The 14327-nt window shown below is 43.2% G+C and overlaps 2 protein-coding genes and 1 long non-coding RNA gene across 3 annotated transcripts; all 3 read left to right on the forward strand.

Annotated features, from left to right (window-relative positions):
- Positions 1 to 644: 644 nt before the first annotated feature.
- Positions 645 to 3749, forward strand: LOC111257970 (zinc finger CCCH domain-containing protein 19-like). Its single transcript, XM_022828566.1, has 4 exons — positions 645 to 1487; positions 2128 to 2318; positions 2553 to 3465; positions 3622 to 3749. Exons 1-4 carry the CDS (start codon positions 1238 to 1240, stop codon positions 3747 to 3749), a joined length of 1482 nt encoding a protein of 493 aa, XP_022684301.1. The 5' UTR covers positions 645 to 1237.
- Positions 3750 to 3939: 190 nt separating this feature from the next.
- LOC111257859 lies at positions 3940 to 5290 on the forward strand. The gene is made up of 3 exons (XR_002678442.1): positions 3940 to 4001; positions 4650 to 4700; positions 5218 to 5290. It is a non-coding gene; the product is annotated as an uncharacterized LOC111257859 (long non-coding RNA).
- A 174-nt stretch (positions 5291 to 5464) lies between these two features.
- Positions 5465 to 9941, forward strand: LOC111258047. Its single transcript, XM_022828770.1, has 6 exons — positions 5465 to 5616; positions 7268 to 7360; positions 8113 to 8166; positions 8683 to 8772; positions 8892 to 8936; positions 9169 to 9941. The coding sequence occupies exons 1-6, from the start codon at positions 5472 to 5474 to the stop codon at positions 9654 to 9656; spliced, it is 915 nt and encodes a 304-aa protein (XP_022684505.1). The 5' UTR covers positions 5465 to 5471; the 3' UTR covers positions 9657 to 9941.
- Positions 9942 to 14327: the final 4386 nt, after the last annotated feature.

Consider the following 14327-nt stretch of genomic DNA (forward strand, 5'->3'; position numbering starts at 1 on the left):
CACGGCCCGCACGTTCCCGACTAGCCCGCGGGCTTGGGCGTGTACGGGAAAGAATCCGTGCGTGCCGAGCCAGCCTAACGGGCTCCGGTTGATGGCTCAGGCACGGCACGATGGAAGTTTGGATGGTACGGTGTCGGTCCGAGCAGCCCCGTAGATCTCGAAGATAGACGACGACGAGTCGGCTATGGTACCAACACGACACGTGTCGATATGGGCCCTCATGGTTTGCCCTCGCCGTGATGTGTGTGCCAGCACGACGAGGGAGGTGGTGGGGATTGTGGCCACCGGTAGGAGTGACAAAGGGAGGCGGAGGGGAGAAGGGTGTGATGGCACCCGTTCTGGCAGGCGGCGGTTGCGATCCAAAGAGGATGGCAGGCGGCGGTTGCAGGGAGACCAAGAGGATGGAAGGGATTATATACGGAGGGTTTCCTTGGATGTTTGGTGGCGGACCATGGCCCAAGCAGGCGGGGGGTGGGGTGCGGGGCGGGGCTTGCTGGCCTAAAGTGCTGGGCCTTCGCGAACTGTTATGGCCTTATGGGCCTGTCTCAGTCATTCTGGGTCGAGCTTTTGGGTCACTTAATGGGCCCAGCGTCCAGTCACCATTTGGTGGGTTCGCTAGGCTGCCCGGCCGGGAGAGGCGGAGAACAAGGAGGCGCGCGGGCACATCGCAGCCGTGCGAGGAGTTCCTGCGGGTGCCGGCGCCGGCGCTGCAGGGCGACGCCCGCCGGGATGGGAGAGGAACCCACCTTGCCGTCAGATCTGGGGCCACGCCACCGGCGGCGGCTGTGGCGGCGCTCGATGCCGAAACCCTACGAGACGAGAGGGAGGAGCTCGGGTGGAAAACGTAGCGAGGGCCGAGCCGCGTCCGCGCTGCGCTCCATTTTCCGCGGTTGAGCCCGACGCGGGGCTGACTGGCGTGACGCGCGCGAGACGCACCGCCGCAGCCGTCCCTGAGGACGACTCACGTCTCTTCGAGTTCGACCGACGGGCCGGCGGACGAGCGGAGGGGCGAAGCAAGACCGGGAGAAGGACGAGCCGCCGTCCGTGGACGCCTGGACGGAGGAGGCAGCGGGCGGCGCGGCGGCGGCCGTACGTTGGTACGTCCACGCCAAAGTGTGCAAAGGCAAGGCCAATGCCAAAAATGAGACGTGCCGAATGCAATTTGCATTTTTTTAACATGGCAAATTTGATATGAAATTATCTGCTGTTTGTTTTCTTATATGCCTTGGTGAATCGCATGTGTATTAGCTACTTCAATCTTGGATCTCAATTTGTACATCTTTGCTGGCTGGCTGGGGAACGAATGAATGACATGTCGTCAATTTGGTTCATCATTTTCGATCCAATCGTCGCCAACAGATATCTGCCACCTCACTTCAATATTTGCCTCGTGATGCTTTCCAGGAACTGCCCCAAGGCGTACCACCTGCGCTGTTTGGACAAAAAGCATGGCTTTCTTACTACTCCCGACGATCAGTTTGTATGTGGTGAGCACAGTGCCCTCTTTAGTTTTCCTGTCATGCATGGGTTGTCAGGGTTTCCTTGTTTCTTAGGGGGTGTTTGGTTCCACCTCGCTAAACTTTAGCAACTAAAGTTTAGTCCCATTTAATCCCAAATTTGCCAAACATCCTTGCTAAACTTTGGATGCCTTCTCTCTCTCATTAAGAGCAAATAGGTCATTGTCCACCTCATTAAATGCTGTTTAGCTCATGGAACCAAACAGTCATGACTAAAGTTTAGCAACTACAGTGTAGCAACTTTTAGCCCCTAAAGTTTAGCAAAGGTATCCAAACAGGTCCTTATTCAAACAATGAGATGTTGCTTGGACCGTGAAGTTTAATTTGTCTCAGATTTTACCTAGCTTCCAGCATCATGCAACATGGCAAATAGTACGAGTACTTCAATGTCTGAGAAAACCACTGATTATCCAACAACTTTTGTCCCACGACCACATAAGCTAGACGGTAATTAAATGGCCGCAAATAATCAGCAGCTCTGCACTTGACTTGCATGATCTTTTGCTCTGCAATTATCCAAACTATTATGTACAGACTGCAAATTATCAGCTTATATACTGTGCTACCCCTAATGGTATTAATACTTAGGCCTAATTTTGGATATGTACAGATTGGCACATATGTTTCAACTGCAGACAGAGTTCACATATTCGGTGTCTGTGCTGTCCGATATCGGTTTGCCATGACTGCCTTGGCAAAGTTGGATTTCTCGACTTGAGAATGCAGCAAAAAGGATTTTGTACCAGCTGCTTGAACAAGGCTATCTTCATTGAGAAGAATGCTGATCCTGATTCTCGTTGGGTAAGTGTATGCATGTACCTGACTTTTTTTTTTGCATTACTGTATTGAGTTTCGATTAGTCAGTTCTGCAAAGAATTTCACTGTATGCCTATTTGTTAGTTATTCTCCCATGTAATCTGTGTTTCCTTTTCAGGAAGGATGCCAAGGTAGTTTGTAATTCATAGCAAAATTCGATTTTACCTATCCAATATATTGTTGTTTGTGCTCCCTGACAAATTTCATGTTCATCTCCAGGTACAGAGAGATTTCAGCAATGCAGAGATCTACGATATTTTGTTTAAAGACTACTGGGAAGATGTTAAAGACAGAGAACATTTGAAATTGGTTTACCTAGAAGAAGCTCATGTTATTCTTATTAGAAAGCTTGACTGTAATAGAGCAAATTCGGAGAAATTTCCAAATGAAGGTCACAAGTCAGATGCAAATATTTTTGCTGAAAATGCTCCCATTGAGAAAACAATACCTTTTGACTCTAATAGAAAACAGAATAAAGTGAACAGATCACTGAAGAAAAAGAACAAGTCAAATAAGAAAACATATATTGGTTGGGGTTCCGAAGAGCTAATCGATTTCTTGTCAGGTTTTGGAAAGGACACGTCAAAATCTCTTTATGAAGCTGAAATTGTTGGAATAATAATGGGGCACGTCAAAAAGGAAAAATTGTTCAACGATAATAAGAAAAATTCTTTCTCGTGTGATAGTAAGTTGTACCCTTTGTTTCGGAGAAAAAAAGTGAGGTGCAAACGTATCCGTAGGTTTCTAGCAAACCATCTGGCTGCAAATGTTATTTCAGAAGATGAAAATTCTGATGGTTCTGAAGACGATGATGTTCCAATTACGAAAAAGAAACCTCGCTTTGATGGTTCTGAAGATGATGATGTTCCAATTATGAAAAAGAAACCTCGGAATGCTGTGGAGTTGAAGATTTCTAAGAGGGTTTCAGAAAAAAACAACAGATGTTTTGCCTCTCTTAACGAGAATAACATAAAGCTTATTTATCTGAGAAGATCTTTAGTTATTAATCTTTTGAATCATCTAGACACATTTGATCAGAAAGTTGTTGGCTGTTTCGTTAGAGTCAAGAATGCCCCCAGGGTTCACATGTACGAAAAGCCTAAAATGCCATACCAACTTGGGTTAGTGACAGGTAAAAAAATGTCAATTTCAAGATTTCTTTCTTATCCCTGATGGTTTAGCTTTTTTTGAATTTGTTGAGCATGCACAGAATGTTTATACTAGTAATAGCACGATTCATGTTTTGCAAACAGCTTTGTTAACTTGCTCTTGGAATATGTCATTACAGGCATTAAGAAATCTTCAGAAGAATACAGGATAAATGACACATGTACCAATATTCTCTTATGTGTTACTGGTTTGTGGGATGATGTCAGGATCTCAATGCTCTCAGACGAGGACTTTCTGGAGGTATGATTTTCATAATCGAGCAGCATTGCTGCCAGTGTGTTAATTGTTACTGACGGAAACAAATTAGTGCTACCCTGTTTTAGATTAGGTCATCATTACTAAATAGAGTAGCCTGTACAGCATTGGTTCATCAATTCACCATATTGCTTCACTTTTAAAGATGTGGTGAAATAAATATACCTTTTCCCTTTTTAACAGGAGGAATGCAATGATCTTGTTTCTTTGGTTAAGAAAGGACTTCTGGAAAGGCATACAATTGTAAGATCATATTCTGAAACCTTTGTTCTCCTTAATGTAGTGCCTTGCCATGTGATTTACTGGATGGCAAAGTTACCATGCTGTTGAAAAAAGATATTTTTTTAACTATCATATTCACTGTTCTAGTGATGGAGATATTTTCTTTATCTGCATGTGTTGCATTTATGTATCCATTTATCGTGCCCATGCCATCATATTCACTTGTCCAATTACTAGCGCAATTCTGTGATTGTCAAACAGTTCCTCTAGCATATTCCAATTCCAATGTAAAATGGTATCTGCATTGGATATTTATGTTCCTTGTACTCTATCTGTGTAGTTAGATTGCTCTGTTCCATTACTTTTGTTGCTCTTCTCATTGGATATTTAGAACAATGCAAATACTGAGGCGTCAGGAGGAAGACAAACCAGAATATTGTTTAGTTAAGGGAAGGGAAATTTAATAGTCCATATGCTGGCTAGAATGTCCATACATCTTTTCGATAGAAGGGTAGAAAATGTTGAGTTTGGCATGAATGTTACTTTGTTTATTTTTCTAGGGATTGTCTGTTAAGTTGTCTCAAGATTGCTTGTGCACGAGATCACCTATAAGATTACACCAAAGTACTTGTCCTAGTGTGCATATGCTAAGTTCCTCTTTTTTGATAGGCTGCATTGGAGGAGAAGGTGGCAACTGTACATAAAGACATAGTAAATCATGTAAGTGCACTCAGAAATCAATAGATGGCACTGGTTTAATACATGCATATAGATAAATGTGAAAAACTTTAATTAGTAATTGGTTATCCAAATCAATTAAAAGAAGTGAATTTGTAACTCTTGATGGAGAACATAGCGCACCATATATCAAAAGATTCTGAGCTTCTTTAAGAGTGTTGATATCAACCTTAGTTTGCTCTGAAACTTGTACATCAATTTGTTAGTGCCCTCTTTTTTTAAAAAAAAAACTTCAATGTATTTAAACTTTAATTTACTAATCTTATACTGTAGCAAGCAAACATAATTCTAGAATTTCTGTAGGTCATGGTGGGCATGGTACTTGCAAAATATATTAAAAATTTTGCACTATTAAATAGAATTTGAAGTCTGAAAGGAAAATTGTGGGTTTGCCAAATTCATAACTTCTTTAGTCTTAGCATTTTAGTAATCTATCCTTGCTTTCCATATGTTTGTGTTGCATGTATCCACTCCTATTGGCCAAATTTCAATTTTTCAGTGGATCGACAGAGAACTTGTGAGACTGGAAAGAGCGATTGACAGAGCACATATAAAAGGATGGAGACAAGAATATCCTTTTCTGATTGACTGTAGTTGTCATATGTTAAAATACTGATAATGTTTTAGTTTTAAGATGTCATCTTGCTTTCCTGTATTACTAATTACTATTAGTAGTACATTTTCTTGGATTACCTAATAAACTTCCACGAGGTTTCTTCCTTGACTAATTCTTCTGTTACATTCGAGGACCTAATGCAACAACAAAAGCTGCTAAGCACAGAAGCTGAAAGGATGCGCCGCCTTGAAGAGATTCCAGAAATTATTGCAGATACAGAACAAGAAGGAAATGAAACTGAACTGGAAGTTGCAGCAAGCAACTCGTCTCAAGAGAATAGAGGTGCAAATTAAATACTTTAAATGCTTGTTCTTAAAAAACTATTTCTGTTCATTGTATGTTTTACATTTTTAATACCTAAGTTGTTACTACTTGATCCAACATCTCACAAAGGAAAGTCAAACACAGTTAGTTTAGATGAAATGGAGCTATTTTACTTTGACAATGCATCATTTTGTAGTGAAGTGGCACTGGGAATCCTTCGTTACAGTTTCTTTAGCTTTGTAACAGTATGAAAAATCTGGATACATATTAAATTGAATCCCATTCTTTGAAAGATTTAGTTTTCCATTTAACAGTACATGGAACGTGCTGTTCAGATGAGCTTATTTGGCAAGGTTATGTCTCTAATCCACATAAACCTTTTTCTCTTATCAGAAAGTTAGTAAAAATACAATATTTTATAGTATTATCATTACACTATTAGAAAATAAAAATAAAAATAACCCATAATAAAAAGTTACATCAACCCGATGATTGTATCCAGGTTCATGTCAAACAGGTCCTTCTGAGAACATACTGCAATATTTTGGTATTTATGTAGTAAAGTAAATGGTTTACAGATTCTGTGCACATCAAGATCATCAGAACATCAGATATACATCAACACCACTGTCCACATTTTATCCTATTATTACATGTCTGCATCAACCTACACCCATGTAGCCGGCAACATTTAATTATCAGCTGAAATGCAGGAATTAGTTCAACAACCTCTTTCCTGAATCTTTTGCTGATCAGTAATTTCCTTACCATTAAGTCTTCTTCCTTTGATCCAAACCTGATCCCAGTACCACAGTTACAAGTTTGATCTTTTCTACATTAATTGGCATAGTCATTGTATTGTTACTTAGTTAAATTCAGAACTTAGAACATATGAAAGAACCAATCTAATCAAAATGTATGAACGATCCTTGTAGACATCTTTCCATTACATACTAATCTTGTTTTTTGAACTTTCGCTCCGTATAGTTCCATAGAGATATATACTATGTTCCAGAAGATATATGTGTTTTAATTTTGTTTTGGAATTCCATTGTCTTTATTATATATTTTCTTGTGCTGAATCATTGCGACATGGTAGTTGTTTGATTGCACTGCTTGACTGCATGCTAGATGCTCTTTTTATTAAAAAAATAACTATATTCTTGATACAGAATTGCATCATCTTTATAGTAATTAATGAGAGGAAAACCTTGGATCATTGTGCAGGGAAAAAAAAGTGAGGGAGCTTGTTTTGTGGATGTAGACAAAAATTCTAAATGTTTGCTTGTATTATGTACACCAAATATTTTCCTTAGTGTTAACTATTATGGTTGCTTTTCACTAATTCGTGTGTGCGTGTGTGGTTGTATGGTACACTTCCAAAGATAGGTGATATCTGAGATGTTCCCACTAAAAGTATCCATGTCTTTAGATATCAATAGAATGCATATTAGATCAATTTAAGTACTACGATTTATCAGACATTTTCTAATCCTCCACTTTTCATCTTATGTATTATTATTGTACTGATGTAGGGTTAAAACTTTTTCTTTGGCCTTTTGCCATGGTTTGCCCTCTTAAAAATTAACTAGCATCATGCTTTCATGTAGATGGTTATGACTATTCTTAAGTTTATTGTCAACTGATGGCAAGTTCGTCTGATCTCTAGGTAATACAAGTACCTCCTTACCTCCCTTGCCTCTAGGAGCGAAACAGCAAGTAGCTAATGCTTTAAGTGATATTCAAGGGGAGCCACCAAAAGGTGAGTTCAAGCTACCACATGAATTATATACTCTGTTATCCCCCCAAGGTGTTTTATTCATTTGATGTTCTTATCCTACCCCACTATGTTTTCATCTTGCATATAGTTCCTTTTCTAGATCTTAATTTTGTATTACATCTAACTAATGGTGAGTTTGCATCTCTAGGTGCTGCAGAAGATGTAATTGAAACTTTAAGAGCTCACGAGGAGAAACTAACAGAAGTTTTGTATTTAAATATAACAGAAAGGAAGTTTTTACCTAAGTAGTAATGGTACAAATATAAAAAATCAAATCTGCTTTAGCTGGCCACATGGTTGGTTGAGATATGCATCTTCATATTCAAAATATAGTTCAATCATTATATTTTATTCCTAGTCTATGACAAAGTCATGTTTCCCAATTTATCTAGTATGGAACTTCTTATATAAATTTGGCCAGAGCAAGGAAGCAAGAATATATATATAAGGCTTGCCTAAGTAAATTAGTTTGACCTCGCATGGGAGAACCTTGGTAATTAGAGTGCGATTTGACCTTATCTCACTAGTTTCCTAACACAATAATGCAGTTTCATAGTTGTTTGTTGTATAATTTCTTGTGCTGGATTTGCGCAACATGGTGGGTCATTTGATTTCAATGCTTGTTTGTACACTAGATATTCGTTATTTTTATTAAAAAGAAATTAAGTTCTTGAAACAGGAATCGCATGTCTTCTGTGGTAATGATAAGCAAATTTTGGATTGTTATTGTGCAGGTAAAGAAAGTGACAGTGCTTCTTGTTTCATGGATGCGACTGAAAATTCTAAAGGTTTGCTCATATTATGCAAATCAAAGCTTTATCATTGATATTGTTGCTGCTTTTAATAATATCTTTCATATGTAACAATGTTTTGAACTTTTCATAATGATTATATCAACTTTTATATTATCTACTTTCATATATTAAAAGTGACATATCTATATGAAGCACTTTTGAATGGTCATTGAAGAGCTATTTTAAGAAATATTACAGGTACTAGTTTGTTGTAACTTAGTTGATTATCACCGTGTGTACTGAGTTGGTTAATTTGAATTTCATATCTATTTCATTTACTTGACAATTATGTTATTATTTATTGCCGAGCTTCATTACAATGGTAGTTTTGGACATTTCTAATGTTTCTTGGATCTGCTCCCTATAGAAATTAGTGCATATTAAAACCTTTGCTTTGGCCATGATTAGACCCTTAAAGTTCCACTAGCTTTTAAGGACTCACCGTTCAGGCCTATAGTTGTTTTTCTAAATAGTTATAAAGTATACAAATGACAAGTTTTCCTGATCTAGGTAATACAGCCTTCTTACCATCCTTGTCTCCTGGAGCAAAACAACAAGTAGAATATTCTTTAAACGGTCATCAAGAGGAGCCACCTAAAGGTGAATTGAAACTATCATACCATTTTTACTATTTTATTCTCCTTGTAGTTTAATTGCTATTCGAGACCTTAATTTTGTATTAGATCTAATCAATGGTGTGTTTGTGTCTCCCGGTGCAGCAGAGAATGTACTCAAATGTTTAAGAGAGGAGAAACCAACCAAAGGTTTGTATTTAGTTTTTACTAAATACTTTTCAGATATGTTCATACTATCTATCTGTTAATATGTTTTCTTTAAAAGCATCTATGTCTTTACATATTAACAGAATACAAATTAGATCAAATTATGTGTTATAATCTTTAAGACATTTCTAATGTGTCATCATGGATTGCACTCTCCATGCTCAACTTTTCCTTGTAGTTGCCAAGTATGGTTTTATATGTGAAGTCAATGCAGATGGAAGCTCAACTGAAGCCATGGGCATTGCCAAAGATGAAAGCGAGTACACCAGGTGCAAGAATGGCGGGGCAAATATTGAAGAAGCTATCAACCTGGATAGTGACGAAGATGAGGATCTTCACATTGTTGAACATAGGACAGAAGGCAACAAGTCACATGCTCTGAGGGCTATGAATGGTGGGCATCTTTATATGCAGCAACCCAAGTCAGGTTCGCTTATAGCCTTACATGCCCAGGGAGCCATGAATGGGGATCTTCACCTGGAGCAGCACGGGGCGGCAGTGCATGCAGCCATGAATGCGGTGTCACCCCTCACACCACTGTGGAATTATGTAGATCCTCAAGGACACACCCGAGGGCCATTTCCACTGTCTTGCCTGTTTCGTTGGAGCGGCTTCTTCGCGAAGGACTTCAAAGTGTGGAGGACAGGAGAGACCGCGGAGCAGGCTATTTTGCTTACAGATGCCTTTCTCATGTATCTGTAGCGTGCTCTCTCAGTTGAGCCTTCCGTCTTAACTTTTGATCTCTCAGTTGACCTGGAAACACCTTATTAGGTCGTCATCTTCCTGAGAATATATACTTAGGTATTTGTTGGCATGCCGTGTTTAGTTCAGGCAGGCATTTGTTGCTCGCTGATCGATCAGGTGTTGGTGATGATCCTTCTTGGGTTGGATTTCTCCTATTCTTTTCCACTTCAGTTTGTAGAACACTGCTCTGCATCTCGCTAATGTTTAAGAACAAGTTGCCATGGTTCATGTTCTTAAATGCATCTTTAGACCTCACAATGGATCAACCAAGGCTTCCATGAGAACCTCACGTCTGAGAATAAGACCTCATGTGCACAAAATTCTTCAATATAATCAAGGACACTATGAAGAGGAGATGACAATATAGTCGGTGAATGCCTGGTCTCAAATGACATGTACTGTACATAACGTAAGCAAAAATTAACATGTTCGTTTGACCCTGGATCAAACTCTTTCAGCTGCCCTACTACTAGACTGGACTACCTGAACCGCCAGGTTTCATCAGCCTGGTGCCTGTCATCGCGATTGCAAGTTCGCTGCTTCCTTCCAGGAATGGATGCTGCCTTTCGCCATCCAAGCATACTAAATCTGCCATCACACCCATATCACGAAGAAAAAACAGAGGAAGTATGCATGCGCTACGGTTTCTCTTGTTGCTGTGCACTTGGAGAAGCACACAAAATAGCAGATTCTGACTTATATATCATTCAGAAAAAGACGGGCTGCTGTAGTGTCGTATCCCCAATAACAAGGGATGGCCCAGGCACTAGCCAGATGCCACTCTCCTGCCTGTCTGCCCTTCAGGGTGGGTTTGGATGGAGGGACGGAGGGGACGAGACAGTGTCATCTCTCTTTTTTGGGATGGGATGATCTCACCTGATATTTGATTGGAGGGACGGGGACATCCCTGGTTTCATGTTTGGTTGGAGGGACAGCCGAGGGACGAGATGGATGGCGTTTTCATGCCGTTAACTATAGTCCCAATTGTCATTCACCCAAAAGAGGATGTGCCCACTGTCAGCTGCCCAAAACTCCGGCGTGCTCTGCCCCTCCCGCCACGGCCTGCACTGGCCCCGGCAGCTCCGGCCCCCGCTGCCACGGCCTGCACGCCCCCGGCAGCTCCGCCCCCCGCCGCCTCGGCATGCTCCGCCGCCCAGCTTCACGCGCGCCCGCCTCCCCAAGCCTCGTCGCTGCCGGCCGCTTCGCGAGCTGGGGTGCCACCTGCCTCCCCAGACCCCACTGCCACCGCCCGCCTCCTTAAGCTGCGGCGCCGCTCGCCTCCCCAAGCCCCGCCGCCTCCAACCTCGTGCGCGCCCACCTCCCCAAGCCCCGCCGCCAGGGCTTGCGCCGCCGCGCTCCCCTGCGCCTCCACCGCTAGGGCTCACCGCCGCCGGCCTTGCCTATCCGCCGCCCCATCCCCGCGCACGGCCGCCCCTTCCCCGCGCTAGTGCGCGAGACGGCGTTAGCGCCGTTTGCGTGGGACGGATCGGTCCGACCATTTTCTAGGGACGGATCCATCCCAATTTTTCGAGAAATATTCTACTTTGATGCCGTCCTCGTCCCACTATCTCTCCAACCAAACACATGCAAAACTGGGACCGTCCCATCCCGTCCCTCCATCCAAACACACCCTTAGTGACGATTAAGCATTAGTAGGCGCCTAGTCCCAGCCGACTGCCTAGAGATTTTTGGAACACTGATTGCAACATAATGCATATGTTTCCTAGAATATAAATTGAAAAATACAGAACTGAAACAAACAGCTACTACAGATTTTCTAGGATAAAACCGTTGAATTCAACAACCTCCCCGTATATCCGAACGCGCCGCCACGAGCTGCAGCTCTTCGCTGATGCCGATTGCGACCACGAGCGCCAGGAGCTAGCTTCCTCCCTTCCTTGTCATTTAGGAACAGGAGCGAGTCGAAGCAGTACAGCAGGAGCGATCTCCGCCAGCGTGTTGCAGAGCGCGAGCAGGCCATGGGAGATGAGATAGGGCAGCGTCTGGACTCTGGACAACGAGCTCGCGCCGGCCGGTCGCCCCGGCGTGCCACGCGAGCTCGAAGCAGGAGGCAGCGAGCTCGGCGAGCGGCGGGTCCCCGCTGGTGCCGAGGAGGTTTGCAGAGGCAGTTGAAGGGACCGATTCCTCGGCGCCGGCCGGCTGCATTGCGGCGGCGCCCGGTGCCGGTGGGGTTTGAATTTTGAAATTGGGTGCCGTCCGAGCCGGTTCCCGCTCTTTTATATGTATGCCGCCGATGGTTGAGGCGGCCCAAGCAGAGGAAGGCCCATCGTGGCTTCTCTTGTTCCTCCTGCCTGATGAACGAACGTCCAAATATTAACTCAACTGAACTAGAGGTTTTTGTAACTGTTATATATTTTCTGATCCAATGCTGAGAATAAGCACGAATCTTTGACAGTTCTGTGTCGACTTTCATAAAGTGGTACCTTGATGGTTTATGAAGAACCTTACGATGCTATGCCATGATGTTCACACGGAAACATCAAGTGCAGATTTAGCTAGGTTACAACTTATAACGGCATGAAAAATTCTTACAAAGTCCGTCCCTATTTTGTTCTAAGTATTTATAGTCTTGTGTATGGTATACCTTCATAATGTTGGCAGTGATTTATCTTGTGAGACAGATATATCTCTAATAATCCTTATATAACTTTTTTAAACCATTGACCAGAAGGAGACATGCGCCCTTTGTACATAGTGCTACATTATTGTCCCTTTTAAGCATTTGAGCAGCCTTACCCAACAAAAAGGCAAGGGCCTTTGGGTGACAACTGACAAGCATGTTTTGGTAAACTTTTCACCAGTAATTTGCACTTGGTTCACCTGTAGATGAGGTGGTCATGTATTCTGAAGCAGTTGTCCATGAAAAACAACACCAATAATTTGCATATGTACCTTTCTTATAAAGAGGAAGATAGAAGAAGGACGCGGATAATATCTTCATCATCCTCAAGAAAAAGACAGGCTATCCTCCTCTACACCATGCATGGAGTGGCTCATGTAATTCACAGAGTGCATCTCTTTCCTTAAAAAAATAATTTCAAAGTAACTTATACCTCTACCAAGCGACTTGCATTGCTAGCAGTGCTGGATCTTGAAAACTATCACGTGTTGCATTATGTGAATACAAAGACTGTAACAAAGTAGGTTAGTGGAGAAGACAAAGATGACACGGTGACTAGACTAAACATCCATTTGAAGACAGTCACATGAACCCACACTTCTTGCAATCTTCATTTATCCACTTCCTGCAAATCAATGACCAGGATAAGCCGTCATACTTAAATCAGTGCAAATCTCCAAAACGTGCAATACGAAAAGAAAATATGATATGTATTCTTTAATGTTCAGTAAATATATGTACCGAGACGTGGGAATACTTAGCGTGGCCCGAACCTTATAGACATGACAAACCATGTACAATAGAAAACTCAGCATTCGTTCTGAGGCTCAAAATTGGTTGTATTTTGGTCAGCATTAGTACCGGATCTAACGGCTAGTCCCCGAGGAGCTCCTCGTGACCCCCTTTTAGTACCGGGAGGTTACAAATTACTACCGATTGAAGCATCCAACCGGTACTAATGTGCCTGAGGACCTTTAATATAGGGTGGAGGCTTCACCCGGTACTAAATTGCAGCCTCCCCTCATGCGTCAGCCCCCCTTCTCTCTCACCCCACGCTCAGCCCCCCTCCCCACACTTATCCGCCCATCCCCTCATCCTCTCACCCGCGCCTCTCTCCCTTCTTCTCCCCACCGAATCCCCTCTCTCTCCCCAGCTGAATCCCCTCCCTCTCCCCCACACAGATCCCATTGCCGCCCCTCCCGTCACCACCCCTCTCCTCCCCCCTCCGCTCGCCCTCACCTCTTACATGTTGCGAGGAGCGGCGGTGGAGCAAGGAGTGGCAGAGGCAAGAAGGGAGGACACGGCGAGGCGGCAGAGTGTCAGCAGGGTGTGACGGAGCAAGGAGCAGCGGTGGAGCTTCGGCGGGAGGGCGCGGTAGCGGAGCATCGACAAGGCGTGGCGGAGCAAGGAGCGCGTGGATCTTGGAGTAGTGGCCACCTCCCTCAGATCCGACGGCGACGGCAACTGGCGGGCTGAGGAGCGGCGACGGCGGCAATCAGCAGCAGTGGCTGAGCAGCGTAAGTACGCCGCCTCCCTCCCTCCCTCTGCCCCCCCTCTCGCTATTGCGGGACTCATGTGCTGTGCGGCCGAGGCTCCAGCGCTTGGGCGGACGGCGGCAGTGTGCGGTCGGGGCTTCGGTCGGAGGATTTTTTTTATTTTTTAATAGCCCTTTAGTACCGGTTATTTGACCCGGTACTAAAGGTCCTTTTTAGTACCGAAATAGTAATACCGGTTGCACAACCAGTACTAAAGGGGGGTTTGGACCCTGTACTGAAGGTGCATTCTCCAGTAGTGTAAGTGAACAAACATACCTAACAAATATGGCTTTTATGCAAGCAACTACGCTTAGCATATAAATTTGCTAATTTCTATATGCAAGGTGCAAGGAGAAGGATCTCTGGGCAGTCAGATGGAACCGTAACTCATTCGACAATTAGCGGTGTTTCCACGCTCATGTTTAACACTAAGCTGTTTGAGAAGTTAGGGAT

This window comes from Setaria italica, chromosome VII, assembly GCF_000263155.2.
Source record: "Setaria italica strain Yugu1 chromosome VII, Setaria_italica_v2.0, whole genome shotgun sequence".
NCBI lineage: Eukaryota > Viridiplantae > Streptophyta > Magnoliopsida > Poales > Poaceae > Setaria > Setaria italica.